This window comes from Drosophila rhopaloa, unplaced genomic scaffold (assembly GCF_018152115.1).
Source record: "Drosophila rhopaloa isolate 14029-0021.01 unplaced genomic scaffold, ASM1815211v1 contig_167, whole genome shotgun sequence".
NCBI classification, from domain to species: Eukaryota; Metazoa; Arthropoda; class Insecta; order Diptera; family Drosophilidae; genus Drosophila; species Drosophila rhopaloa.
The window spans coordinates 10364450-10391888 of NW_025335047.1; the positions used below are offsets into that span (position 1 = coordinate 10364450).

The 27439-nt window shown below is 46.1% G+C and overlaps 6 protein-coding genes and 1 long non-coding RNA gene across 13 annotated transcripts; 3 read left to right on the top strand and 4 right to left on the bottom strand.

Moving 5' to 3' along the window:
* Positions 1-1262: 1262 nt before the first annotated feature.
* Positions 1263-2772, top strand: LOC108044655 (circadian clock-controlled protein daywake). Its single transcript, XM_017123731.2, has 3 exons — positions 1263-1593; positions 1981-2221; positions 2334-2772. Exons 1-3 carry the CDS (start codon positions 1467-1469, stop codon positions 2770-2772), a joined length of 807 nt encoding a protein of 268 aa, XP_016979220.1. The 5' UTR covers positions 1263-1466.
* A 24-nt stretch (positions 2773-2796) lies between these two features.
* LOC108044656 (circadian clock-controlled protein daywake) lies at positions 2797-4065 on the bottom strand. The gene is made up of 4 exons (XM_017123732.2): positions 3901-4065; positions 3445-3764; positions 3317-3371; positions 2797-3225 (listed from the first exon to the last, which is right to left on the bottom strand). Exons 1-4 carry the CDS (start codon positions 3995-3997, stop codon positions 2915-2917), a joined length of 783 nt encoding a protein of 260 aa, XP_016979221.1. The 5' UTR covers positions 3998-4065; the 3' UTR covers positions 2797-2914.
* Positions 4066-4467: 402 nt separating this feature from the next.
* On the bottom strand, positions 4468-7671 carry LOC108044653 (inhibitor of nuclear factor kappa-B kinase subunit beta). Its single transcript, XM_017123730.2, has 5 exons — positions 7479-7671; positions 5694-7189; positions 5459-5628; positions 5000-5395; positions 4468-4942 (listed from the first exon to the last, which is right to left on the bottom strand). Exons 1-5 carry the CDS (start codon positions 7576-7578, stop codon positions 4909-4911), a joined length of 2196 nt encoding a protein of 731 aa, XP_016979219.2. The 5' UTR covers positions 7579-7671; the 3' UTR covers positions 4468-4908.
* A 583-nt stretch (positions 7672-8254) lies between these two features.
* LOC108044648 (methyltransferase-like protein 23) lies at positions 8255-9162 on the top strand. Its single transcript, XM_017123726.2, has 2 exons — positions 8255-8481; positions 8540-9162. The coding sequence occupies exons 1-2, from the start codon at positions 8353-8355 to the stop codon at positions 9152-9154; spliced, it is 744 nt and encodes a 247-aa protein (XP_016979215.1). The 5' UTR covers positions 8255-8352; the 3' UTR covers positions 9155-9162.
* Positions 9163-9251: 89 nt separating this feature from the next.
* Positions 9252-10192, bottom strand: LOC108044649. Its single transcript, XR_001769311.2, has 2 exons — positions 9916-10192; positions 9252-9839 (listed from the first exon to the last, which is right to left on the bottom strand). It is a non-coding gene; the product is annotated as an uncharacterized LOC108044649 (long non-coding RNA).
* Positions 9839-19644, top strand: LOC108044646 (protein mini spindles). 7 transcript variants are annotated; one of them, XM_044458692.1, is made up of 16 exons: positions 9839-9964; positions 10870-11648; positions 11704-11774; positions 11840-12159; positions 12228-14764; positions 14824-15061; positions 15121-15638; positions 16239-16334; positions 16524-16937; positions 17000-17189; positions 17248-17501; positions 17556-17886; positions 17949-18122; positions 18186-18324; positions 18419-18648; positions 18703-19644. In XM_044458692.1, the coding sequence occupies exons 2-16, from the start codon at positions 10960-10962 to the stop codon at positions 18781-18783; spliced, it is 6282 nt and encodes a 2093-aa protein (XP_044314627.1). In that variant the 5' UTR covers positions 9839-9964; positions 10870-10959; the 3' UTR covers positions 18784-19644. The 7 variants fall into 7 exon arrangements, with proteins under 7 accessions (XP_044314627.1, XP_044314628.1, XP_016979212.2 ...); XM_044458693.1 differs by having other exon boundaries at positions 18422-18648; XM_017123723.2 differs by having other exon boundaries at positions 18443-18648.
* Positions 18892-26764, bottom strand: LOC108044647 (NACHT and WD repeat domain-containing protein 2). Its single transcript, XM_017123725.2, has 12 exons — positions 26614-26764; positions 26117-26526; positions 25749-25893; positions 25456-25681; positions 24928-25369; positions 24627-24827; positions 22866-23714; positions 22417-22809; positions 22045-22358; positions 21891-21994; positions 20584-21705; positions 18892-20530 (listed from the first exon to the last, which is right to left on the bottom strand). The coding sequence occupies exons 1-12, from the start codon at positions 26714-26716 to the stop codon at positions 19650-19652; spliced, it is 5190 nt and encodes a 1729-aa protein (XP_016979214.1). The 5' UTR covers positions 26717-26764; the 3' UTR covers positions 18892-19649.
* Positions 26765-27439: the final 675 nt, after the last annotated feature.

Below are 27439 nucleotides of genomic sequence, written 5' to 3' on the forward strand. Positions count from 1 at the left end.
GACTTATATTTATTTAACATCTCATTCTTGGAGAGTATTGTTTGGGTAAAAGTTTTTTGTCTTAAGGGTCCCACAATATAATACAGTATTATTACAAGTGATTAAGTATTATTGTCGAAGCCTCTTTAAAATAATAAGAATCTTAAAACCTATTCTGAAAAAAGTTCAAATTTGACTGAGGAGGTTAAAGATTATAATGATCCCTACAAGCAAATAAAGTTATGGGAATACGATTTTCGTCAAGAAATGTTTTACGTTTATTGATGTGGAATATATTCGAAAACTGTATTACTTTTTAAATCCTCCACTCCCCTCCACTCACGATCAGGTCACTCGACCACCTCTAGGCCCAATGTTAATTGGGGAGACTGCGTAACAGAAACTTGCAACCAGAGTGCACGCGACAACCGCCAAAGAGGGCGGACGTGGGGCATGGGAAGCTGCTGTGGCCCGAGGCATTGGAGCACGAACAGCCTGAAAACCGGACCACACCCGTGACAATGAAGGGGCAAGGCAGAGCCGACGATCCCAGACAACTCCAACTCCGATCGAGCCATGTCTGCGTAATACCAGAAGTAGTCAACAGGTGAACAACTTTGGAGGGAACTTTGGTGGAACACAAAGCAGGCCAGAGGGACGAGTTGGGTGTCTTTTTCTGGCCACATGTTTGCGTGTGTGTGGCGCAACGTCTATAAACATAAACAAGCTGGGAATCGGTGGCGTTTAAACGGCGAACGAAAGTAAAATTAAGAGTCCAAATATCAATACGGCAAACAAGCCATTACAAATATTCGGTCAAGTGCTGCAGCTTCATGCACTACAGTTGGGGAAATTTGTAGTAGATGTAGAAATTATAAACCAGGGAAGTTAACGAGCTGAATAGCTTAAATAAATTAAATTGCTTGCACTCTGTCATTAAATAACTTTCATTAAATGTCTGGTTTTTTTAAGTACTCAGATAAATTAGTTGTAAGAAAAGATAAAAGAAAGTAATTCATAATATTAAATAAGTTTCTTATTTATTTGTAGCTATTTTTTATTCAAACGACACAGCTTCATTCAAACTATTTTTTTCCAAAATCCCTCCTTATGAATGATTACCTAAAATGAGGCACATCCTCTAACTAAAGCTCCCCCGTTGATAAGTGCATTTTAAACTCTTTTTATAGACATTTTCTCCGTGGTCAAGCGGGTAAGAGGGTGTACCAGTTCCAAAATTGCGGAATTCGTAATGCCAGTGCGAGCAAAAAGAGTATGTAAAACTGGCCGCAAAAGCAACCCACGAAAAAGTAATGTTGTCATGGCCTTCGATGGTTTCGTCCGACTTTCCTCATGGCTATCCCGGCACTTGGTCTCGAGCCATCGTCGCTAACGGTCGCGCGCAACGGATACCAGATTTCAAACCACGAATTTAGACGTCGCCCCAAGGATACCTTTCGCTTTGGTTTTGTTTTTCCTTTAACACAATGTTTAACACAACATACTGGAAGTTGGCGATTAGTTTGGGCGTTATCTTTTCGTTTTTGGTGGCACAAGGCTCTGCGGTCTATACGCGAGAAATTGTGAACGACAAACTTCCGTTGCAGGAGAGACGTGAGTACCGATAGCTGATAGTGCATATAAGGAGGATCAAAGCTTTAGGAACGATTCATAAAGTTTTCTAAAATATTAAAATTATTTGTGTAAATTGAAAAATTAAGTGATACTAAAGGATTTCTAAAGTACACTTATTTAAAAAACAAATTTTAAATTGGAATAATAGACTTTAATTCTTCGACTACAGAAAAGATTTAGGTTGTTCATAACATAATAAATTAAATTCCAATAAACTACATTTTAGCATTACATATATTTTTTTTATATCTTTTAAATACACATTAAAAAAAAATGTATTAAGATGACTTTACGAATGTTTTTCTTTGGAAAAATAGAAATTCAAAACCATTCTTAGTTAAACAATCCAAACCTTGTGTCCCCTAGCTTCGTGGCTGCAGACATGCAAGCGCTCCAATCCGAATGAGGACAAGTGCTTCAGGCAGTTGTTTGAGGGCTGCTTTCCGGCCTTAGCCGCAGGAATTCCCGAGATCGGTGTGAAGAGCTTCGAGCCGCTTAATATTGACCAAGTGTCAGTGTCTAAGGGCAGTGGCAACCTGGTGCTGTCCGGGGGATTTCAGAATCTCGTCATTCGTGGGCCATCGAACGCGACTGTCCGTCGAGCAAGGTAAGAGCATGAATACTGGAAAACCTAACAATTAAAGGTGGTAAAAATAATTCAAATAAATTACAAATAAATGATAACAACAAATGTAAACATACAATTACTTTCCCTGCAGCTTGGATCTGGAGCGGCGCCTTCTGAACTTCGAGCTCGAGCTCCCTCGGCTGCGAATCCGGGCCAAGTACAACCTAAAGGGAAATATCCTGCTGCTGCCACTCATCGGCAGTGGAGATGTGGCCATGGCGCTGAAGGACGTACACACAACTGTCTACACCAGAATCTCCTTACGAAACGAAACCCGAACGGGCGATGAGATCATCCACATCGACGAGATGAAGGTGGGCTTTGACGTGGGCGCCATGCGCATCCACCTTAAGAATCTATTCAATGGGAACGACATCCTGGCGGCCTCGATCAACTCGTTCCTCAATCAGAACGGCAAGGAAGTTATTGCCGAACTGCGTCCAGACTTGGAACTGGGACTGGCCGACATCTTCCACGGCCTATGGAACAATGTGTTCTCCAAGATGCCCACAAAGCTGTGGCTGGTTTAATGGTCCTATGGTCCTCAACCGCCGTTTATGTATTATATTCATAATTTATTTCGCTTTTAATTGTGTGCTTATTTGTAGGCTAATTTTTGTACTACGATTAAATCATTAAGATGGAAAATATGCTGTTCACCAATATCTCCACCTAATACCTGCCCTTGGGTAGAAGATCATCGTAGCTGAAAGACGCAAACAGCTTATCCACGGAAGCTCTCAAAATGTCCACCAGCGCCTTAGACATCAACGGACGCACTTCCTCGGCCAAGGCCTTCCAGTTCTCGTTAAGGAACTCGTTCATCCGATCGCCCAAAGCCTTGTCGCCGTTGAACAGGTTGTCCAGGTGTATGTGCACATCAGATAGCTCGTACTTAACCTTTACCGTGTTTATCTTAAGATAATTGACTTCATCCCTTTTGTACTCTTGTCCGATCAGTTCCGTGCGCATGGTGATGTTTACTGTAAGATAAGTACAGCAAATTAGTAGGTACATTTAAGACAGGTACAGTATAAACAAACTAAGCAAACCCCAAAAACTGATAAAACTTACTCAGATCCACCTTGCAGTGACCATCGCCAAGAAGCGGCATCATCATAATTTTTCCCTAAATGAAAAAGTCAATTGTAGTTGTTTGTTCAGAGTGGGCTTTTGAAGTGACTTCGTACTTCTCTACTGACCTTAATGCTGTAGTCCGATTCCATGTGCAGTTTGGGGAAGGTCAGCGACACAATGAACTTTAGCTTTGAGGGCTCCAAGCGCAGCTCGTTCACCGTGTGCTTTGAGATGCCCGTGACTTTGACATTCCGGTACACGGAGTGCAGGTAGATGGCACCGGAGTCTTGGTCCATCTTCACTTGCGGAACGATTAGTGGCTCCATGGCTGGTATAAAGAGCTCGGGAATGCCCTCCATTAGTCGCGGTCGCAGTTTTTCATAGGATTCACGTGCGCATGTGTTCAAGTCCGGGGAATCTCGATGGCACACCTTGAGGAATGATGCTGAAAAGCAATTCAAAATTTAAATTGTTGACAGCTAGAAAACTTTTTTAAAAAATCTTAACTCTAATCGTTCACGTGAGTAAACCAATTGTTTATTGACATGAAAAATTTTGTAAATCTATGACCATTTACTTACGTAGTGGCTTCTTAGTCGAAGGCTTTGCTGTTGTCCACTTCACCTGCAGTACTACTCCTAAGAGCAGAAGCAAACCCATCAACCAGTTTTTATTCATCCCGGGTTTCTTTGCAATCCTTCTAGAGCTCTGATAGTGGTCACCGGCTAACGGATTGTGGTGACTGCCAAGCTGCCGGAATCACTTTTATAGCCACTAGCTTGACCAGAAGCCGTCGAATTCTCGGTTCTGCCGCATGTGCAATTTCTCGTGACATTGCAATCCTCAGCAGTTTCATTTCAATTGACCAAGCCAAGCTATATACAGCTGTTTATTCATAAATGATATATATATACCATATATGTATACCTTGAAGTTTTTGTTTTGTCTGCCTGGCAGACATTTGGCATTTTGACCAATAGAAAAAGATTGACTGAAATATTGCACAAGCTCAAAGTTCTTAACTGCATGCGAGTTTTTTCTTAGTGTCAACATTTTTAAACAACATACTTAAAAATTATTTTGGTAATTAAGATATGTTAATTTTTTTTCACTGAAAAATAAAGCCCTTTTTTTGTTTGTTCTATAAATAAGTAAATCAATTTGTAAAAACAACGTTCAAATTAAATATATACGATGTATTTATATGGAGATAAACAAATCCGACAATTAATTTTATGACCATCTGGAAAGCTGGCATTAAACCAGTCAAATCAGGTTATCATTTCACGCCAATTGATATTCAATAGGGCAATGTAAACAGTTGAGTTTTCCAGCTACTCAGTGGCAATAATAAAACATTTTCTTTTAACATGGATTGTTTTTTAATGTTAATGCTTATAAAATAAAACCAGAAAACAAAAGCATATTCACTTAACAAAACACAAATTATTCTGTGATGAGAAACATGCAGTCAAGTTTCTAAAAAACTATTAAAGCTATTCAATTTCATGCGATATAACAAAATAAAATCGAAATAAATAATGACTTCGAATGGACCTCGGCCACACTTTCTGGACGAACAGCAAGCATTAGCAGTGATCGATTTCCATTTCACGAATAAGCCTATAAAACAGACAGTTATTTAATAAAAATGTAAAATGACTTTAAACATTCACATACATGTTATTAATCCTTTCTGCCTCGTCGATAACACTGTTCGTGCCTAGAGAGTCAAATGCATCTGAGATGGGGGCATCATAGTTCATGGTCAGACGATCCATGGCGTCGCTCAGCTGAAGCATCGGAGGTGGAGCTGCGGATATGGGCTTCATCATATCCAAATGCATCTTAAAAATCTCGCTTTTGACTTCGTCAAATTTTTTCAAGAGAACTGGAACGGGCACCTTGCTCTTAAAAAAATAAAAGTGCAGTTGATCGATAGCTTTGGACAGCTCCTTAACCTCGCCCTTATTATGCAACTGGAAACGAGTAGTGACGAATTGATTGGCAGCATTTTTTAACTCTACTGGTGAAATTGACCTTCCGTTGCACAAGTATAGCTGGTGGAAACGAATGCTAAGAGATAAAAGCAAATAAGTTGCATCATAATTAGCTTGATCAGTGTCATAATTTCCTTACGCGTCGAATATATCTTTATCGCCTAGATCCTTCAACAGTTGATTGGTGGTCTTAACCATGTCCTGAGCACTGCGCAAACCGGATTCAAAGTGAGACTTGATCGCTTTGGCGTGTTTTATGATGGCTTCATAATTGTGCGTAAGGTTTTCCCACTCTGCACCGTCGTTGAACTGAAATCAAACATAATTAAATAAAATAAATAATTAACAAGATTAGGGCGTATATATATAGGTACCTGAGTTGTAGGAATTTCTCCTTGGGCTGCTGTTCGTAGATTTTTTAACTGTTCGTATGCGTAGGTGGTAGTCAACAATTGCTCATTAATGTTGTCTATGAATGGATTGGCGACCATTTCATCCTCCAGGGACAGCGCATGCTCGTTAACACCGGACACGAACATCTTATAGATCGTCTGTTCTTTGTTGAGAACGTAGAGCATGTCCAAAGCTACACGTTTCAGCATCCATTTGGCCTCCGACTTTAACTTATTCGACATAAACTTACGAGCCAGAACCGACAGACTGGGCTCGGGCACACTGTACTCACATTCTTCTTTTCCTTGAAAGACGTACAACATTACTGGAGGATTTTTGCGCTTGGCTGCCTTGCGCGTCTCCTTGCCAAGGTCACACCAATCCTGGCTGGTGTCGTTCCACTCCTCCACATACAAGTTCAAAGGCTTAGTTTGAAGCGTGATCTTTTTCTGCGGATGAAAAGTAGGCAGAACGCAATACACTTCCTCCACCTTCATTTCTGTGTCGCGTACAATCAAGCCAATGAGATCCGCCATGGTCATGTCAGCAGAAACTGCATATTCCAGACGTTTGCAGCAGTTGACTGCAAAAATAGTTAGCACCTTCAATTGGTGTATCTTGTCGAGCTCAGCGAAGACGACTGGAACTGATTGTACTTCATCAGATGCCAGTTGGCCGCGTCGCTTGTGGTCTGTATCGAGTGGGCGGCACAACCATTTGGTGAACTCTTTGGCCCACGGCTGCGACAGGTGGTGCTCATTGGGCAGTTCGAACTGATTCTCAAAACGGCTGCTATCCTCTGGATCCTCCGTGATGGCAATGCAATTGGCGGGTTTTCTAATTAAATTGATTAGAATATTTTTTGGCGTCTGGTGTGGTATGAATGGCAGCTCGCCGGTGGCCAGCTCGTAGGCAATAATGCCCATTGACCAATAGTCCACGGAAGAGTTATAATAGCCTGTCTCCACCACCTCGGGGGCAAAGTAGTGGCGGGTGCCCACCACGCTCTGTAGTATTGTCTTTTCGGGTGTTCCTCGCGCTAATCCAAAATCGGTGAGCTTATAAACCTTCTTTCCATCCGCTCTGCGTTGGATAACTATGTTATCCGGCTTTAAGTCGCGATGGCAGACCTCACACTTAGAGTGCAAGAAGTGCAGGGCCTGACGAAGTGCGCACAAGATCTCGCGCACCTCGAACTCCACCAGTCCGTTGGCATTCTCCGGTCTCTGCAGTTGCTGCCTCACATCCCCACCATTGCAGTACTCCAGCACAATTACAGGCAACTTTGCAGTGTGCCTGGCATTGAGGTAGTCCAGGAAGGCTGGATCTTCCTTGTCCAGGATCACGCCCGCCACAATGTGAGGAAAATGCTGAAACTGGCGCGCCCAATTAAACTCCTTGTTCCAGCGTTCGCTCAGTTTTATCTGCTGATCGGCACTCAACGAGTTTAAGTTTAATTTGTTGACATGTTTGGTGGCTAAAAGAAATATAAATAAACAAACGAAAGTGGTGTTTATATCTGCGACGCAGAGACTGGCTTTCGGCTGAGTCAGCCAAAAGGCTATATGCTGTAAAGCCTATGGACTATCGCATCCGGAGACCACACAGGCGTTGAAATTCGCGCGGGTGGCCTTGTTATCAGTGCACCACCGGGAAATGCTTGCATCAGCCCGATTTCTGGGAATTGCACACAAACACCAAACACAGGGAAAAGCATATCCATATATGTACGTTGGTGTGGGGCCCGAAAGTTGTTTATAGCTCACCGATTTCCCGGCCCGTCGTCCGGTGTCGCCACTGGATCACCTCACCGAAGCCACCCTGGCCCAATTTGCCGCATAGCTCCCAGTTTCCCCAGGAGTACATTATTTCGCTTTTTTCTCTATCTCTTTAATTTACGCAGCACCTTCTTTAAAGAATCCCTCCATTCTACAGCGAAAATCAAAACTTCAAAAAGATCCTTAGTGATGGGCGATAGTTAAGTTCTTGCGCACTTGTCTCAGCGGCTCACAAATATTTACATTAAGGGTGTTCATAGCTGAAAATATATTTCTGTTAACAGCAGTGGCGGTTTTAAGTTCTGAGACCAAAATCTCATATTGAATTTAAAGAACTAAAATTCTCGGTGATATCGGAAATAAAAGTAACTATTAATAATCAGTTATTGAAATTCTAATTAGTAACTAATAGTGAGTTAAAATAAAATTATAACAATTACCATACAATCGAATTATTCTCTTTTGAATTTGTATGATGTATTTAATCAATTTTGGTAAAAAATTGTAAAATGTGTAATACAATTGTCTGGAAGTATACAAGTATTAATTAGTTATAATAGAATAATAAAATACAATTTTTTTTTTGTCCCCCTTATTTTTTATTTAAACCAACTTCAGATATTTCTGTCTTTAAAACTACAAAAATACTATTTCTTAAGGTATACAATTCGAACGACTTCCAATATATTTTAGTTATTGTCAGCCTGCGATATTCGGTCACGGTTTACATAGCTCACCCTCAGCTTTATCGACAAATGTATCGCTTCAGTTTTGACATCACTAATCAAACAGGTTGTAAACAAATATCTGAGAAATAGCGACAGTTTAGAAAAAAGTACTATTTCTGCATGCTCGTGATAAAATGCGTTTCCACATGAAGAGCGGCAGCGAGGAAAACGACATAGTGGCAGCCACAGCCACCGCAGAGCACATCCGCAAGTTCGTCTTCAGTGGATCCCCCGCGGAGCGTTTGGAGATCAAGATACCTGAGGTAAAATGAAGATCTAGGTGTTCCCGCAGCAACTAATCTTTTCTGTATTGACCAATAGCTGCTCCAGGGAGCGTACTCCTTCTACACTTGGCCTTGCGCCCCAGTGCTCGCCCATTTTCTGTGGGAGAGAAGACAATCGCTGGCCGGGAAGCGCGTCCTGGAGCTTGGAAGCGGTACCGCCCTGCCCGGCATTTTGGCCGCCAAATGTCGCGCCCAGGTGGTCCTGACCGACAACTGCATCCTGCCCAAGTCGCTTGCTCACATTCGCAAATCTTGCCTGGCTAACCAGCTGCAGCCGGGCGTTGACATCGATGTGGTGGGCCTGAGTTGGGGTCTGCTGCTGAACAGCGTTTTCCGGCTCCCGCCCCTGGACCTCATCATTGCCGCCGACTGTTTCTACGATCCCAGTGTGTTCGAGGACATTGTGGTCACTGTAGCCTTTCTGCTTGAACGGAATGCCGGGGCCAAATTTATATTTAGTTATCAGGAAAGGAGCGCCGACTGGTCGATCGAGGCGCTGCTCAAGAAGTGGAAACTGCAGGCACTGCCCATCAGCATGGATGATATCGGCAAGGAGTCGGGCGTGGATCTTCTGGAGTTTATGGGCGGGCACACAATTCACCTTCTTGAAATTACGCGCGTCGACGGCAGCCACACAATAAATGCTATATAACAATAATACAGATTTTGATTTTTATACATGGGATTCGAGTTTAAATAGATGCTTGGTACTTCATTTGCCTCTCAGTATAATATGTTTTGATTATGAATATTTTACAAAATAAAAATATGGATTTAATGAATATTTAAGGTTGAAAATTAAAATATATCTGTTTATGGGTTTACGTACGTTTTCGAAAGATACATACATAATATTATCATATTATTAGATGGTATACATTTTCATTGTTAAAGTATTTCACCCTTTGGCTTATTAATTGCAATATTTTTACACATTTGATTGCACATAACAATGTAAAAATGAATGGCAAAATCACATTAATTTTAAAATTTTAAAAAAGTACATTTAGTAAGATGTAAAAACACAACCCAGTGGAATCCAGCTATTTTTAATTCCACTATTCCATGTATTATATCGATTATTTCTGGCGGTCACACTGGCGCGCGACGACGCTGCTGAAGAACTGCAAAATTATTATTTATTTACCTCACCCTTACGCGAGCAACCGAGTAAATTCCGCTGCACAAAAGTGCCTCGAAGTGCTGAAAACATAATTAAGTTATTGTTTATTGTTGCCTCAGTGCTTGGCAGCCCAGGAAAAAGCTCGTCGGTGTGTCCAAGTCGAATTAGTGTGCGTGCCTGAGTGTTGTGCTGTGTGTGAGTGTTGGTGTGTCGCCTGCGAAAAATCGAAGTTATTGCATTGCGCAGCCTTTAAAAACGCTGCCGCTAGCCAGCTGTCCGGCCCCACAGACCTCGACACGCCCCCCGCTGCTCGGCGGTACTTGGATCTTCATTCTGATGGTGAGTGGGTGTGGGGGTTTCGGAATGCACTTGAGTGCATCGCGATTTTGTTCCAGGGCGTCGCTTTTTGTGCAGCTCTAAAGCTGCAACCACTGAAAATTAAAGGCCAAAGCAACAATTTGTGGTTGGAAGGAACGGTAAACGACGGCATTTTCCAGACGCAAAGCCTCACAGGAGAAACATTTGTTGTTGCCTGAGATCCGTTAATTCGAACCAGAGAGCGTCGGTGTGCGTGAGAGCTTGGAAGAACGCTTAAGATATAGAGAGAGAGAGTATGGTTAAGAAGTGGTTGACAAAGCGCGGCATATCCGACTAATGGATTGCTCTACTATAACTTGAACAAAGTAAAATCAGTCCAGGAGCAGATCTAGAGAAAAATGTTGAGGGCTATAAATAATGAAATTCATTTAATAGTTTTTTTGTGATACTACATACATTTGTACGAGTATTATGAATAATGCGCGCCTAAATCAGCCACAGACTTGCGTGTGCGTGTAAGTCACCTTTTGTGGAGGAAGGGAAGGGCTGCCCTGCTCTGATATACAATATTGTCTGAATAATGCGCGTAATTCCGTGAAATGATATCACCCATCCTGGTGACAAGCCCACCAACCTTTTCCGAAAAACCAAATTCGCACGCTCCTATTTCTATTTCTATTTGCCAAATAACTGCAGTTGGTCGGCGCAATCTAAATATGGCCGACCCATTTAATCTTGCCGTCTCTCGAGCAGAACGGACGGATGATTCCTTTGGCCTCCGGCATTTCATCGACGATTAAGCTCAATTTCGAAACATTAGCTTGATGACTCCTGACAACCAGAATAGTTCTGCTTCATTGGGATTTGTTTAATTTTTGAGAGAAATTCCATTTGATTTGGTTTTATATAATATCTCTTTTCCCTAGAATGTTGGTTGAGGCAACTGCTTGCGACAGAGACCACTGAGGAGAATCCGCTGCTCAGACCGAATTGAGTAGCGTTCTGAGCAACATACAATGGCCGAGGATACCGAGTACAAGAAGCTGCCGGTGGAAGAGCGATGTGTCCACAAGCTGTGGAAGGCCCGCGTCGATGGCTACGAGGAGGCCGCCAAGATCTTCCGCGAGCTGGACGACGAGAAGTCCCCGGAGTGGTCCAAGTTCGCAGGTCTCATCAAGAAGATGGTTGTGGACTCCAATGCCTTGGCCCAGGAGAAGGGTTTGGAGGCAGCCCTCATCTTCGTAGAGAACAGCGGCCTTGCTGGACGCACTGTGGGCGATGTGATGACCGGCATTGTCCAGAAGTGCATTGCCGCGCCCAAGACAAAGACCAAGGAGCTCTCCGTCCAGGTTGCACTCATGTACGTGGAGATTGAGAAGCAGGATGCTGTTGTCGAGGAGCTAATTAAGGGCATGGAGGCTAAGAACCCCAAGATTGTGTCCGCCTGTGTGGCGGCCACTACGCTGGCTCTTCGTGAGTTCGGACACAAAGTGATCGGCGTCAAGCCGTTGATTAAGAAACTAGCCCCGCTGATGTCAGAACGAGATAAGGCGGTCCGAGATGAGGGAAAACAGTTGGCCGTGGAGATCTACCGCTGGATCGGAGCCGCCATGAAGGCACAGATCTCCACGTTGCCACAGGTTACGCTCAAGGAGCTGGAGGATGAGTTTGACAAGCTCAAAGGCGAACGTGTAGAGCCCTCCAGGTGAGCTTGTACCCTTCTCTCAAATGATTCATTTAATAAACTTTTTTCCTTTTAGATATCTAAAGTCCCAGCAAGAGAAGCAAGCCAAGATCGCCGACGCAGCAGCCATCGAGGATGCCTATCATGGTAAGGACTCTATACTTCCGCTAAATCAATATAATTTAAGTTTTTGGTTTACTTAAATTAAATAGAAGAGGATGGCGAGCCTGGCGTCGAAGAAATCGATCCAATGGATCTACTTGATCCCGTTGATATACTCTCAAAGATGCCCAAGGACTTCTACGACAAGCTAGAGGAAAAGAAGTGGACACTACGCAAGGAATCGCTGGAGGTCCTGGAGAAGCTGCTTACCGACCATCCAAAACTTGAGAACGGAGAGTACGGAACACTAGTAAGCGCCCTGAAAAAAGTGATTACCAAGGATTCCAACGTTGTCCTTGTGGCAATGGCCGGAAAATGTTTAGCCCTGCTAGCAAAAGGATTGGCAAAGCGCTTCTCCAACTACGCATCGGTAAGTAATGTCTTGGTTCCCTACATTCGTTTAAGCGAAGCATAATCAAATACGTTATTTTATTTCAGGCTTGTGTCCCATCCCTTTTAGAGAAATTTAAAGAAAAAAAACCTAATGTTGTGACAGCCCTACGAGAGGCGATCGATGCCATCTACTCCTCCACCTCACTGGAGACCCAACAAGAGTCCATTGTGGAGTCGCTTGCTAACAAGAATCCAAGTGTTAAATCTGAGACGGCTTTGTTCTTGGCCCGTGCTCTGACCCGCACTCAGCCAACCGCGCTTAACAAGAAGCTGCTCAAGCTTCTCACCACTAGTTTAGTTAAAACTCTTAACGAGCCGGATCCCACGGTCCGCGACAGCAGCGCCGAAGCCCTGGGAACTCTAATGAAACTAATGGGTGATAAGGCGGTGACTCCACTCCTAGCGGACGTCGATCCACTCAAGATGGTCAAGATCAAGGAGTGCCACGACAAGGCGGAGATAAAGATAAAGGTTGCAGGTCCAAAGAAGGAGGCACGACCTGCATCTGCACCGGCTGCGAAAACCACTGCTCCTGCGAAGACCACCGCAGGCAGTGCTGATCCGAAGCCAGTGGCACGACCTGCTACTACAGGGGCACGCAAAGTCCTGAAGAAGCCCTCGTCAAGTACAGGGGGAGGAGCTGCATCTGCTCCAGCTGCAACCTCCAAAGGGACTGGAAAAGCCCTAGTCACGGAACGTGAATTAACGCCCGAAGATTTGCAGGAAAAGGCAGAGGAAATTCTGCCAGCCGACATACTTAATGGATTGGTGGATTCCAACTGGAAGAATCGCCTCGCTGCCGTTGAGCAGCTTCTGGGCGAAATTACCGGCTTCGATGCAAAACAGGCGGGCATATCTCAGATTTTGATCCGTACCATCAGCGGGCGTAAGCCCGGTCTTAAGGAAATGAATTTCCAGGTACTCAAGTTTAAGCTGGACATTATCCGTAGTGTGGCTGAGAATTATCCGCTGACCACGACAACTGTAGATCTGGTGATTAACGAAATAACCGAAAAGTTGGCTGATGCTAAGAATGGAGCAGCTGCTGCTGATGTTCTTTCCGCGTTTGCTGAAGCCACAAAGCTGGAGTATGTCGTTGGCAAAGTTCTGAACTTTGCCTTCGAGCAAAAGTCACCGAAAGTGCAATCAGAGGCCTTCAATTGGGTGGGCAAATCTATCACAGAGTTCGGCTTTCAACTGCAGCCAAAAACTTTAATCGAGGATGTACGTAAGGGCGTGCAGAGCACAAATCCAACAGTTCGTGCCGCTGCCATCCAACTTGTGGGCACTATGTCCATGTATATGGGAAATGCTCTTATGATGTTCTTCGATAGTGAAAAGCCCGCCTTAAAGTCTCAGATCCAGGTGGAGTTTGACAAGAACGTAGGAGAAAAACCGCCAAAGCCTGTAAGAGGAGTCCAACGTAGCAGCGGTGGAGCAATTAGTAGTTCCGCGGATAACGAGGACGAAGATAGTGGAGCAGCCGGAGAAGAAGAGCCTATTAACATGGCTGATCTTTTACCCCGGGTTGACATTGCGCCACAGATTACGGAAGCCCTCCTAAAAGAGATGTCGGACAAGGACTGGAAAACTCGCAACGAGGGACTGACTAAACTGCAGGCTATTATATCGGAGGCGAGGTTGATCAAGCCCAGCATCGGAGATTTAGCTCCAGCTCTGGCGCATCGCCTAGTCGATTCCAATGCAAAAATTGCCCAGACGACACTGGCCATTTGCGAGCAGCTAGCCACGGCCATGGGCGCTGGTTGTCGCAACCATGTGCGCACTCTGTTCCCTGGATTTTTACACGCCTTGGGAGATAACAAAAGCTTCGTGCGAGCCGCCGCCCTCAATTGCATTAACAGTTTTGGCGAGAAGGGCGGCTACAAGGAGTTCTTTGAGAGCGAAATGATTGCTGATGCCCTCAAGGGTGGATCGCCAGCCCTGAAGACCGAGCTTTGGGCTTGGCTAGCAGACAAACTTCCAGGACTTCCCCCCAAGTCGGTGTCAAAGGAGGATCTGCATTCAATGGTGCCGCACCTATACGCTCACATCTGCGATCGCAATGCCGATGTGCGCAAAAACGCCAACGAGGCTGTGCTGGGAATCATGATCCACCTCGGGTTTGATGCTTTGAACCGCGCCCTGGACAAGCAGAAGCCAGCCTCTAAAAAGGATATATACGCGGCTTTGGAGAAGGCGCGTCCTAATCTCCCGGTAAAACCGCTCCCCAAAGGCAAGCAGCAGGCTCCTATACCGGAGGAGCCAAAGGCAAAGACAGTGCGTGGCGGCGGTGCTGGTGGGGCAGCTGGCGTTCAGAAGAGTGCATCCGCTAGGGCCGCCGGTGGGCAGGACAAATTGCCGGTTCCTGCGCGCAAGAAGGATGAGGATATCGACACTTCTCCGCTACTGACGGTAAACAACTCTAAGAACCAGCGGCTGCTGGACGAACAGAAAATGAAAGTGCTCAAATGGACCTTCGTAACACCGCGAGAGGAATTCACCGAACTGTTGCGCGACCAGATGATGACGGCCAATGTAAATAAAGCGCTGATAGCCAACATGTTCCACGACGATTTTCGGTAAGTCCTGCTGCCATCACTGTTTCATTCCAGAGATAACGTTTTTAAATTCTCCCAAGCTATCACTTGAAAGTCATCGAGCAGTTAAGCGAAGATCTGGCTGGCAACAGCAAGGCACTGGTGTGCAACCTGGACTTAATACTTAAATGGCTGACACTACGCTTCTACGATACGAACCCTTCTGTGCTGATTAAGGGTCTCGAATATCTAGTGCAGGTCTTTCAGATGCTTATTGATCAGGAATACATTCTGGCGGAGAACGAGGGCAGCTGCTTTGTGCCTCACCTCCTTTTAAAGGTAAGACACGCCCATCGAAATTTTATTCAAAGTTAGTTTAAAGCTTTGTGCATTTTCAGATCGGAGATCCCAAGGATGCTGTCCGGAATGGCGTACGTCGTGTCCTGCGGCAAGTTATCTTGGTCTTCCCCTTCGTCAAGGTCTTTGCCTATGTGATGGAGGGCCTTAAGTCTAAGAATGCCCGCCAGCGTACTGAGTGCCTGGACGAACTCTCCTTTCTTATTGAGAGCTACGGCATGAACATCTGCCCCCAGGCGGCGGTCCGGGAGATTGCTCGCCAGATCTCCGACCGAGATAATTCCGTGCGCAACGCGGCCCTCAACTGCATCGTCCAGGTGTTCTTCTTGTCCGGTGAAAAGACTTACAAGATGATTGGCCATCTCAACGAGAAGGATCTGTCAATGCTCGATGAGCGCATCAAGCGTGCCAAGAAGACGAAGAAGCCAACGCCTCCGGCCTCTGTGGATATGCCCACCAGTGGCAGGCCGGCGGCTTCTCAGCGACAAGACAGCATTGAGATAGAGGATGCAGAAATGGGCAACGGTTGCGACGAGCTGCCGCCCCCGGACGACGAAGGGTAAGTGTGCGGGGGCTGATTTTAATATCAATTTCCCTAGACCCTAGATACAGGTCCATTTATCTACTTAGTTTGTTGGGTGCCCTGTACAGGCGAGGGTTGGAAACTGCTGCCGGGATTATGAACAAGGCGAAAGAAATTCTCTCAATCCGAACCGTCTATACCGTCTAAGCGAAATTTAAAAACGAAAATAATTATGATTTGAGTTAATGTGTTTATTTGTCATCCAAATGTGAGTGTTAATAGAAAGAATACAGAATTTCCCGACTTTGTGGGTTTGGTTCCATAGGGTAATGAAAGGAATAAATCAATAAATTTAAGAACTTAAATTGCCATAACAAATATTTAAATGGTGTAGTCTCATAGAAGGTTACACATTTAGACGCATATTAATGCAGACTACACCAACCCTGAGACGAGTTCTTGGCGGTAACGGTATTTCTGGATAAATTTCACATTACATTTGTGCATCATATCATATATGTTTCTTACAGCGTTTATAGTGGTTTCCACCCTCGGACACCCAAGTAGACAAACCCCTTTATTTTTGTTGATTTCGGTTAGTTGATTTTCGTTTATATTTTTACTTTATTGACTCAGTTCGCAGCGGGAATTAAATGCACGTGGGCTGAGCAACCTGACGGAGCGGAGTGCCACCAATGTGGTTGCCTACTTGAACTCCCTGACTCGACAGGCGTAAAGTGGCTTTTTTTTTTATACTTTGTGTTGTTTTGTTCATTTGTTTTGTGTTGCTTGCTGGCGTGATTGTTTGCAAAGTCGCCTTTGCCTTTGTTGTTCTCGTTTTTGTCATTGCTTTCCGTGTACCAAAGTCAATTAAGTTTCCAGAGTTGCGCTAACACGTTTGTTTCTTTCGACACTCTGTAGAACATTTGATCAGGCGCCATCTTCTCAGCTGCTTCTCCTTCAGCAGCAACTGCAACAGCTGCAGCAGCAGGCCCAGCAACAGAAACCAAGTGGTCCCTTCGGCCTAGATTTGCAGGTAATAAACGAAATCGAAAAAGACTGGGTCCGCGTTGACCAAATGGAACAGAAGCCACTACTGAACGTAGACATCTCGTCGCTGGACGAACCAATTAGAGTAAGGCCGACTCGAGCCGGGGTTCACTACCCGCAGGAGAAGTTCGATCGCTTAATTTCGCGGCAGCACTACATGCAGCAGACTCTAACCACATCACCGTCGTCCACCGGCGGCATGACAAGTGGCATCTCGCCATATCGCAGTCCTATGCGCATGCAGCACCAGCAGGTGCCCCAGCAACTGGAGAATAATATACCAAAGTAGGTTATCCATTCGCCTGCCCTTTATATCCATCCGCTACTGTTATTTTCCCTACTTGCAGTTTGGCTGATGTTCTCCCCAAGCACGATCCGCAACTGGTCAAAGTAATTAAGGGTGTTAGCAGCACAGACACGCTGAAGGCTCGTGCGTCTATCAACGAGCTGGCCGCCATTATCGAGGCTCCCGAGAAGCAGGCCGTGCTGCGTGACTACGAGGAAATATTCATCCAAAATGTGCTGGCACAGTTTAAGGTATATAACATTGTTATTATGCAAGCTCAAATAATTACCTTTCTATTTTTACTGCCAGAATCTCTCTCAGATACCATCGGCTCAATCCGTGGTCGTATACCAGCCGCTACTATCCATTCTCTATACATTTTTCCATGCCAACATTCTGGGCAAAACGCTGGGCGTGGCCTGCATCAAAAATCTCATGTCGTCGCTGCTAAACCTAATGGCCGATCCCAAGTTGGCCGTAGGCGATGACAGCCAATATAACAAGGTTATAAATGGCATCTGCCTCAAAGTGTTGGATAAGGTCGATTTTACAAATTTAAACTGGTAAGTTAATTCAATATTCTATTCTGTCGCATCATTTAATTTAAACCATTCCAGTGCTTTGATACGTTTGCTGCGCGAGACTTGTCCTGAGGCAAAGCTACCAAAGTTTACAGATCTGCTGATGAAGTGCATCTGGCGAAACGTAAAGATGTTGCCAGAGCGTAGCAACGAGCTGAACTATGACGCCGTGATTCTTGAGGTGCACGAGTTTATGCTGGCCCTGCCCAGTACCTGGTGGCAGAATCGACCGTCGGACACTCCAATGCGAACGATCAAGACCATTCTGCACAACATGGCAAAGGTTAAGGGCAACGCCATTCTGCAGCATCTTAACCAGATTCCCACACACTCAGAGCTACATACGTATTTAATACGCATCCTCAAGGTGGGTTGTTTAGATCAATTTATTAAAGAATTTGGCTAAATAAAAAGACAATGCCTTTTAAGAATTTCCAGAAGGACGGCTCTGCGGCAGGAATCGGAGCATCCCCCCAGAGAGCCAAGGAGATTGCCTCCAAGCGTATTTCGCACCAAACTCATGATACAGTATCACAGATCTTTAAGCTGATTTCGGATAGGGATACCAAGCAGCAAGGTCTGCAAAAGCTTTACGATTTTAAGGTTTGTTTTTTGAAGGTATTATAGTTTATTGTTATTGTACTGCAACTGTCTTCTACGTTGCAGCAACAAAATCCAGACATCGATCTGAGCACCTTCCTCCAAGGCTCTAGTGCCACTTTCCACAAGTACATCGAGGAGGGTCTGGCCGAGATCGAACGCAACCAGAACGCTGGCTCTACACAGGCGCCCGATAATCGCACAGGTAATGGCAGCGCACGGAACGTTTAACACCCGATTTCATAAACTAATCACACGCACGTACATTTATATTTGCGTTTGAATCCGACGAACTGCAGCAGCTACTCGTTCTTATCTCACAGATGTCAACTACCAGAACTCCGGACACGATGCCGATTTCTGGATGGACCGCCTGCAGTATCACTTGTCCGGCGGAGGCGGGGCCGGTAAACTAGCATCTACCCGTTCAGCAGACGATGGATCTCACATGCTGGACAACAAGGTGGTGGACGAGAACCTTTGCCTAAACGGGATGAACTCACAGAAGGCGTCACTCATCAAGAGAGATGTGAGTACAAATAGTGCAGAAGAAGATAGCAATTTTTTAATGTACTTATTTCAGAAGAGGGACATGTCGCCCAATCGCTTACAGCATCTCCAGGCAAAGCTGGCCCAAATCAAGAAAGAGAATCATGCCCAATAAGCTGTGCGCTTCCCGTAGCTGAAAAATTCTTAGCTACAAACAGCGGCAGCTAAAAAGTTATACAGAAACAGAGACACACTCAAAACACACTGAACGAGCCAGTCCTCGTAAACTACATGAATCATTTATTATTTAACATAGTTGTATGCTTACAAGTCGGCACATATATATATTCACGGTAATAATGTGTAGTAACAGGAGCAGCAGCGAGTGTCGAAAGCAGGTTAACAACAGTAACAATAATTAACAAATTACACTATAACTACGTTTCCTCCAATTATGTATTGTACTTGTACTAATAACAAATGATCGGTCTATGTATTAGCACTGAGTTGTGTTTCGTATGCGATTCAATTAGATTCGATTGGCTAAGTTGAGATTGAAGTGGCGACTGTGACTGAGAGCGGGTTCCATTAGACAGCTTGTTAGTTTATGCCTACGCTATTTTGTTTAAATTATCAGTGAAAGCAGTAGCATGTTAAAGGTTTGTGTACACTTGAAAGGTCATTGTTTTGCCTCACGCGCCCACTATAATCGATTCTTGTTATTATGTCTGGTTATGTTTTCAACACTCTCAACACGGATAAAATTGTTTCAAGCCAAGCGTTGGGCTCAGTGCGCGCTAAAAAACTCCTAATTTATACTCGTATTAGCTAACCGTAGTTTTTTACCAAATAGCAGTTACCCCCTAACCATTGTTTAGTTTAAGACCCATTCAGTTTTACCCGCACACACACACTGATTTCTATGCCGCAAGCACGCAGTACACGCAGGATAACACACAGTAGACACGCAGCGTATTTTTGTAACATCCTCATGAACTATATGCGAAAATAAATGTTATATTTATAAATCGACTAACCAAGCTAGTCGGCCACTGGCACCACGTCTTCGGTGATCTCCGTCAGCAGCTCCTCCTCGCCGTCCTCGCCTTTGCTGGTCTTCGCGTAGCGCGAGGAGATGGTGGCCACTCGGATTGCAGCCTTGAAGCCAACCCGGGCCTTCATCTTGGCCAGCTTGGCCTTCCAGTTCTCGTCGCGGGAGGGCAAGTCGTTGAGGTAGTCGTTCATTTCCTCCTTCTTTGGATCAACGATAGCCAGCACAGACATACATCCATCCACTGTGCCCAAAACAATAGCGCGACCATCCTTGCTGCTCTTAATCGCTGTAAGCTCCGCCTGCAGACGGTAGTTGGCTATCATCTCGGTGTCTACGGTGCGGAATACGCGTATGGTCTTTCGACCGCTGTGGTAGTAAGCCACGTACTCGTCGTTCTCCGTGAAGATGCAGATCACCGAGAAGACGCCCTCGGCCACCTTGGGTATGAAGGTCTTCACCGTGGTTCCTTTGCGCAGCTCCAACATCTCCAGTCCGCCGCGGGTGGGGGCATATAACCCGCATTTGCCATCCCTAGTGATGCTACCGCCCCATTTGGCAATGGAGCGGACATGCTTCTTTGTTTTGATGTCCATCACGCTGCCTTTCTCGCTGCTGATCACGGCAACCTGGTTGGCCTTGTGAGGCATCGGGACCAGCGAGATCACCTCTTTGATGGAGCACCCCTTCAACAGTATTTTGGACACGAAAGCCCCGTTTGTTGCACTGTACACGCCCAGGCAATCTTTGTTGGACTTGTCCACGGTCACCACCACGATGTAGGCGTTGTCCGCCGTAATAACCGATTGTCGGAAGGGCATGCCCGTTATCATCCGTATGGGAAAGTCGAATCGAAACAGGATTGCTCCCTCTGCAACAGATAACTCAAGCAGGTATGTTTTATTGGATCAACAAGTTACTCACCTGGTACCGATCGCATTGTGGTTATGGCTGTTAGCCGGTTGGCTTCATCAGCGGCTCCGCCTGCAGCAGCCAGAATGTCCCGTTGATTGATGTTCGGCACGGAGACTGTAAGCACTTTGTATCCGTAATCCATGAGGGTGATCTGCTGAATGCCTGGTTGGTCATCCCTGAAAACCACTTGCTCGGACACTCGATTCCACACCAAGAACTTGCCCGTCTCAGAGGAGATGATGTAGCGACCATCCGGCGTAATCTCGGCATGGGTGACGATGGCACCCAAAGGACTGTCGGCCAATTTGGCCAGCAAACGACCGGATCGTGTCTCCCAGACGCCAACACAACTGCGGGTGACGGTCACCGCCATGTCCACCTCGGATAGACTGATGTCGTCGATTTGCAGCTCGTGGCGATCGATGACATGGACCTTTTCAAAGATGTTGTTGATGTTCCACACCTTCACGGAACGATCGATAGATGACGTGACCAAGTTGTTCCAGTTGCCGATGGTCAGCGGCTCCAGTTGGATAATGCGCCCAAAGTGGGCGTCCAGCACCTTTGCCAGCTGGCCGGTAGTCAGGCACCACACATACAGATTTTTACGCACTCCGGCAACGGCATAATCCAATTTTGAGCTAACCATGATCGAGTTCGATTGCATGATGCGGGTTGTAATGTTGCGCACCCCGTGCGGAAGTGCCAGGTACAGTGCGCCCTCCCTTAACCGGGATTGCTCCTCCGAATCCTTCTCCCGGCTGCCAAAATCCCAGATCACAAATCCCTTACCAGCCGTACCCAAAAGCATGCGATCGTGTTGATCGAGGCGCAGCTGCAAAAGCATCTCCTTGTCGTCGTTCTCAAAGCGCGGCAGGCTTTCCACTAGAGTCCAGCAGATCTCACCGGTGGCCTCATCTTGGACAAAATCGAACACGGAAACCGCGAAATTTTCCTCGTTGGCGCAGCCGTAGGCCCTGGTCCTTCCCTTGTTCATGACCATCGCGCTGAATAGCCGCTGGGAATTGGAGTAGTTGCCATTACGACACGAATCCAGCCTCAGTCGCATGTCGTTAATGGAGCCCGACCAGAAGACCACATTGTAATCGGCAGCGGTGAAGAACTCCATATCTGGTAAGATTTGATAACGGTTAATAAGGGTTTAATCATACATTTAAAATGTTTTTAATTTGATAGAATCTTCCAGAAAAATAATGTGCATATGTATTAGGTTTTATTAAAGTGTTAATTTATCCCATCTCCTTTTGATTTTATTATTGGTATATCAAACGAAAATAGGTAGTTGTCGTACTTACTTAGAATCTCCCAATCCTCATTTTCGCCAGGTACTTCGAATGTATCCACCAAATTACCGCGCATATCGAACTGAGCCCAACGAAGCTTGCAGGTGATGAACAAGCTTTAAAAAGAATAGAATTAGAAACCTGTAAGATCTCGCACATAACTTACTTTTGATTGAGCAGATATAGACCGCTGACCGGTCCGTGGGACTCCTCGAAGGGACTGTTGATCACCACAAACTCGCTGGAGAGCATGTTAAGCAGCACCGTCTGGTTGTTGTTGGAATAGGCGGCTGCCCACTTGTTGTCCGGACTCAAAACCAATTGCTGCATAATGCCCTCGATGCCGGGATTCACGTCACGCGTGAGATCCGAAGTGGAGAGGTCAAAAGTGATAAAGTGCGTGGATATGGAGACCATGTAGCGCATGTCGCTGGTCAGGCAGAAGGCAAACACCGCGAATTGGTGACCCTCCAGGGAGTACTATTAATAAAACGAGGTTTTATAATTAAATATAACTTCATTTGAATATATCATCTACCTTTAGTGGTCCTCCTGGCGTGTGCAGGCAATGATTAACCGGAATGAGGGCACAGTCCTTGGGACCACTGCGATCGCAGGCCCGCAGCAACATTTTGATGTTGGGATTTCCTCCAATCTCGGGCAGGAGCCGTCCGACCAGCTGCGGGGCCAGCATATTGGGATAAATGGCCAGGATAGCGCCTCCCAGACGCAGGGCATCCGAAACCAGCATCAGTTCTCGCTTTGCCTCCTTGTCGTCGGTGTTGCTAGAGGCATCCTCGAAATCCGCCAACACCGCCTGAAGCGGACAGCTTGATAGCTTAGCGTGCAGCCAGTCGTAATTGAAAAGGACGTGCTCGAACAGATCCTTAAAGCGGCGCGAACGGACAAAGTGAAAAGGCAGCTCACCAAACTGTTAAGTATTTAAGATTAATATAAACGTATTAAATAGAGAGCCCCACAACTCACCTTACGCAAATTGTAGCGCTTTGATATTCCGTCCTTGCTACTGAAAACCAACGGCTGAATAGGCACCTTACGATCCGCCGAGCCCTCCTTGTCCGCCAACCCGAACCTGTGCCGCTGAATCTCAGTGAACTTGAATGGCTTGGGCACCCCACCGCCCCAGATGCCTAGATAGTAATCTGCAATCATGGAGTGAAAGTAAATAGCCATATTCATGTTCTTGAAGTAGCGCTCCTTGGCGGTATCCCGGAACTGCCGGTGATACCAGTTCATCACGTTGACCCCGTCCGCCTCGCGTTCGCTCAGATAGTTGGGCAGATCGTTACGGATGCGGGTCCAGAGAAGCGGCGGAATGCGCCGCGTCGGCGGCAGATGGTATTGGTAGACATCGTCCAGCACCTTGTCGTCCAACGAAATAAGATCCTCCAGTTCGCTTTCGGATAGCCCGGACTTTGAGGCGGTTATGTAGGCCAGGGCGTGAAAGACGAGTATGCGGCCATGTTGTTTCTCCACTCTTTCGAAAAGCAGCATAATGGAGTCCATCACCGTATTGGCCAGATGCGTCTCCTGGGGACGCGTGTAGCTCCGCCAACGACAGATCTCCGCGAAGACGAGCTTTACGAAAATCGGCAACGAGCACTTGCTAATGGCATTGGCCACCAGTCGCCACTGGTAGTTGTTGAGGTCCCGGCACGCCGTCTTCATCCACATCTTGATCACGTTCATGGCCAGATCCTCTCCCAAGGCGGTCACCTCAATAAAGTTCTCCTCCACGTCGATCATCTTGCACAGGACGTGGTACTCGTGGGACACCGTCGGATTTGCCGGCTCGTTGGCGCACGAGATGATGATCTGCAAACAGTCGGAATCGGATCTGTATACAAGGACATTGGACAAAGGGTGAGTACCAAGCGAGGATCGCCTCATGCAGAACGGCTTCCTTGCGGTGTCGTTTTGGGAGAGGTGCCTGCAATTGCATTGGTGGCGGTGACGAGTGATTTTGCTTAGCACGCACAGGTCAAGCAATTGGAAAAACTTACACAGTTTCCCTTCTGATTTGGGGCATGCGGATTCATGCAGTGTATACACAGGGCGTATGAGTAATGATGATGAAATTGGATTGAAGCAGGGGATTGAACTGATCTTTTTGGTTTCCCTAATATTTCTATAATCGTAGAAAGGTCCTTAAAAAACTGAAAATCGGTTCATCAAGGAAATGTTAAATACTCGCAACTCTAATTTCAAACACGTTACGTTTTCGTTTTTACCTATTAGGGGATATCGATTAATAATATCTAACGTAAAGCGATTTTTGGATCCATTTTGGTCTGTTCTGAATTTTATTTATATTAAATATTAAAATTTGATGACTAAAGTAATTCTTGGAGAGTATTCTTTTTAATACAAATATAAAGGGAAGTGAAGCTGGTACTCATTTCTTTTAAGGACTAGTATATTTTACAAGAGAAAATAGGTAATGTGAGGAATTTGATGAACGACAGTTATTGCAATCTGGATTTTATAAAAGTGCAAAAGTTTCATATATTTAGAAGAAAGTCAAAATATCATGCAGAAATTTGTACAGTGTCAGAGAGGAGGAAAGAGATCTTATGCCTGTTTTAAATATTTATATAAAATTGATTAAAATCATGCACTTAGAGAAATGTTTTGTATATACAAAAGAGTATCATGCACCAAGAGTTAGTAAAGTAAGAAAGCGGACATTGAGTGGAGTCCACAGCCTCATCGGGGTATAGGGCTCACCTTACAGTGCGGAGGCAGACGCGTGGGTATCCATGATACCTTGTTCGAGTCTTGCGTGCCCGTTAGCTGGTCGACTGAGTCGAGGTAGATGGTGAGCGGCTGGGCGGGGCTGGCGTAAGTTAGTAATTGCTTAAAGTGTGCTGTTAAGGGGACAAGATCATCGGGTATGTTCTCGAAGGGTAGCATGTAGTTGTAAGAGATCTGATTGGTTAAGAGGGTGTGTGTGTCAGGGTAAGAGGTTAGAAGCGGTTAGGGTTAGTTCTGGGGGTCTGGTTGGTAGCTGGTTTTGGAGGGACTTCACCTGCTGACAGATGGAAATCAGGGTGGCCGTCAAGGCACTGGAGTCCGGCGTTGTGCCCAGGAAACGGATGACGTTGATAGGCCGTGCATGGACGAACCATTCGGTGGCCACAAGGGCAACGCTCTTGGAGAGCAGTGAGGTCTTGCCGCAGCCTCCGTCGCCGAAAAGGACAAGTGGCTTATCTGAATCCCCCAGCATGTAGCGCTTGATACGTTCGCAACTTTCCTCGCGCCCGTAGAATATTTTGACCGAATTGTTGCAAGCGTGCAGATGCTGAAGGATCTCAGTTACTATCTGCCCCTGTGCACTGGAGTCTTCTTTGCGCATCGCCCTATCCACCAGCTTCACCACGTTCTTATAGAAGTGAGAGATGAAATGATTCAGGTACTCCTCGTGCGTCTCAATGTCCAGTCCCTCCCGTCCGATCCACTCCACGGTGTATCTGAAAAGTGCCCGCCCCCCAGCAGATAGCATTAGCATCCCGTTCCGTCTTCTCACGGCGGCTTAGGCGCTCCTTTCTCTCCTTACTTCTGTGCGTTAACGGCCTCGATCTTGGCCGGCAATCGGGTGTCTCTCAGGTCGCTTAGCAACTTGGCAGACTCTGTGTCCAGGCTGCGGTTGATGATGTCCACGAACAGCGAGGCCTTCTTCAAGTTCTGCAGATTTATGTTGTTGATGTACCTCACATAGGACAGGCAATGATTCTTCGTGTTTTTCACGTTCAATATTCCGTTGATCACCTCCCGCTCCGTCACTAAACGCGGACCAATGTTTGTTCAGCTACCACTACGATTGCTACTCTCTAAGTGCTACGAACTCACCCGACATGAAGTAGTTGTGCACATCCTCCTTCGACATCTTGTTGCTGGCACCCAAGGAGGCGGCCGCCTTGCGCAGCAGCTTCTGCATCTTGTTGAGGGTGTCCCACCAGACCGCCTGATCCTCCGCCTGCAGCTTGGGCACGCGCTGGTGATAGAATGAATATTACATTTTTTATTTAAAGCCAAGTCTAAGGAGTCAAATATATTCATAGATAGAATGCATTATAAACTATATTACACACAGTTCTTTGGCGTTTGAACAATATTTAAGATGTATCTTTAACAATGCTAAGACAAAACTTCACTAAATACATATTTCTTGGGTAACACTTGGCATAATTTAATAAAGAATTCATAACAAAACTAACCTTGTTGTTGAAATTAATTAAAATAGAGGAGATGGGTTGTAGCACCGAGATGGGTGGCACCGCATTACTGTCCTTTTTGTACCACAAATCGAGGATGGCGCGGTCCACACCCATTGAGGTGAGCTCCTCGCAGATGAGTGCCAGCTCGGAGGACACGATGTACGTGGGAATGGGACGGTAGCCGTACTTCTGGCCCAGAAACACGATGAAGTTCGGTCCCATCGAGAGTCGCTGACAGTTCTTAATCTCACGCATGCAGAGCTCCGTGGTCATGTGATCGTCGGTGGCCTCATCTCGCACGCCCCAACGCATGTCCACCACCTGAAATTCAAGACCGTGCTTCTCGCGACAGTAGTCCTTGATCCGGGGATAGCACTTGGCCATAAGTGTGTTTCGCTCCATGGTGGTGTCTGCGAAAACTCGGATTACATAACAAGTTCACACTTCTTCGCATGCCCAGCCACATGTGGCCAAAGGTATCTGGCTTGTTGACCCACCCGTGAACGTGGAGCTGGTGAAGATGCGCACGATTTTCGAGCTGACTGGCGGCAGGGACTCCAGGGAGCCCAGGAATATCGAGTCTATGGTGCGGTCATCCATGTTGGTATTATCTTTAGCTACTCCAAGTGCCGCAAGTGCAGCGCTGCGATTCTGTTCCGCAGCCTTTGAAATCCAATATGTGTCTGCGCCAAAACGGAGACCCAGAAATTGGCGTAAAGTCGCTGCTGTTTGATCGATATTCCGGATACGTGGCGCATTTGACAGTCGCCTAGTTGACGGTTGTTTTTGAGTTCAGCTCGACTGACGGACACGCGGCATTTTTTCCCCCAAATGGGGGACCGGGTGGAGGAGTTTCCCGGGGCAACACTTGTTGCACCCGCCTAGATTGGAAAGCCATAGCCAGACGCCTGATTGATGTCTGGCCCTCCGGCTTTGACATACAACAAGTGTTTTCAAGTGCTCGGGGCCTTCCCCCAAAGCGGTAAACTTGCGTGCCTGGCTTTCATTCGTGACCGATCCGGGATTCGAGGCGTGGGCGTGGGACTGTGATTGCTGCAACTTTCAAAGTCACCTGGGATGGCGACTGCCGAATGGTGCCACTTAATGGGTTTTCGGCTCCAGTTTGGGGGTAAGTGGGTGCCAGATTTGTAGCCCCTGATCGGGCATGGGCTCGGTATGTCTTACACATTTGACCTCGACCTACCAGCGTGCGTGCTTACACAAATGAATCAATGCGGCGGTGCAACTCAAGAGTTGGCTTACTTCTTACCCGGAAATTCAGTTTTAGGCCAAGTGCCCGTGTGCCATTTTTAGGTGCTGACT

Excerpts from the sequence above, each read along its gene's own strand:
- LOC108044646 (XM_044458692.1), top strand. The coding sequence starts at position 10,960 with ATGGCCGAGGATACCGAGTACAAGAAGCTGCCGGTGGAAGAGCGATGT. Across the intron at positions 11,649-11,703 it reads GAACGTGTAGAGCCCTCCAG|ATATCTAAAGTCCCAGCAAG; the intron begins GTGAGCTTGTAC and ends TTTTCCTTTTAG. Across the intron at positions 18,123-18,185 it reads AAAAGCTTTACGATTTTAAG|CAACAAAATCCAGACATCGA; the intron begins GTTTGTTTTTTG and ends TCTACGTTGCAG.
- LOC108044648 (XM_017123726.2), top strand. The coding sequence starts at position 8,353 with ATGCGTTTCCACATGAAGAGCGGCAGCGAGGAAAACGACATAGTGGCA. Across the intron at positions 8,482-8,539 it reads TGGAGATCAAGATACCTGAG|CTGCTCCAGGGAGCGTACTC; the intron begins GTAAAATGAAGA and ends ATTGACCAATAG.
- LOC108044655 (XM_017123731.2), top strand. The coding sequence starts at position 1,467 with ATGTTTAACACAACATACTGGAAGTTGGCGATTAGTTTGGGCGTTATC. Across the intron at positions 1,594-1,980 it reads ACTTCCGTTGCAGGAGAGAC|CTTCGTGGCTGCAGACATGC; the intron begins GTGAGTACCGAT and ends TGTGTCCCCTAG. Across the intron at positions 2,222-2,333 it reads GCGACTGTCCGTCGAGCAAG|CTTGGATCTGGAGCGGCGCC; the intron begins GTAAGAGCATGA and ends CTTTCCCTGCAG.
- LOC108044647 (XM_017123725.2), bottom strand. The coding sequence starts at position 26,716 with ATGGATGACCGCACCATAGACTCGATATTCCTGGGCTCCCTGGAGTCC. Across the intron at positions 23,715-24,626 it reads GTCTGCCTCCGCACTGTAAG|ATCATCATCTCGTGCGCCAA; the intron begins GTGAGCCCTATA and ends GACTGTTTGCAG. Across the intron at positions 22,359-22,416 it reads CGCCAGGAGGACCACTAAAG|TACTCCCTGGAGGGTCACCA; the intron begins GTAGATGATATA and ends TTTTATTAATAG.
- LOC108044656 (XM_017123732.2), bottom strand. The coding sequence starts at position 3,997 with ATGAATAAAAACTGGTTGATGGGTTTGCTTCTGCTCTTAGGAGTAGTA. Across the intron at positions 3,765-3,900 it reads TTCGACTAAGAAGCCACTAC|CATCATTCCTCAAGGTGTGC; the intron begins GTAAGTAAATGG and ends ATTGCTTTTCAG. Across the intron at positions 3,226-3,316 it reads TCACTGCAAGGTGGATCTGA|TAAACATCACCATGCGCACG; the intron begins GTAAGTTTTATC and ends CTTATCTTACAG.
- LOC108044653 (XM_017123730.2), bottom strand. The coding sequence starts at position 7,578 with ATGTACTCCTGGGGAAACTGGGAGCTATGCGGCAAATTGGGCCAGGGT. Across the intron at positions 7,190-7,478 it reads GACGACGGGCCGGGAAATCG|CCACCAAACATGTCAACAAA; the intron begins GTGAGCTATAAA and ends TATTTCTTTTAG. Across the intron at positions 5,396-5,458 it reads GATAAAGATATATTCGACGC|CATTCGTTTCCACCAGCTAT; the intron begins GTAAGGAAATTA and ends TTTATCTCTTAG.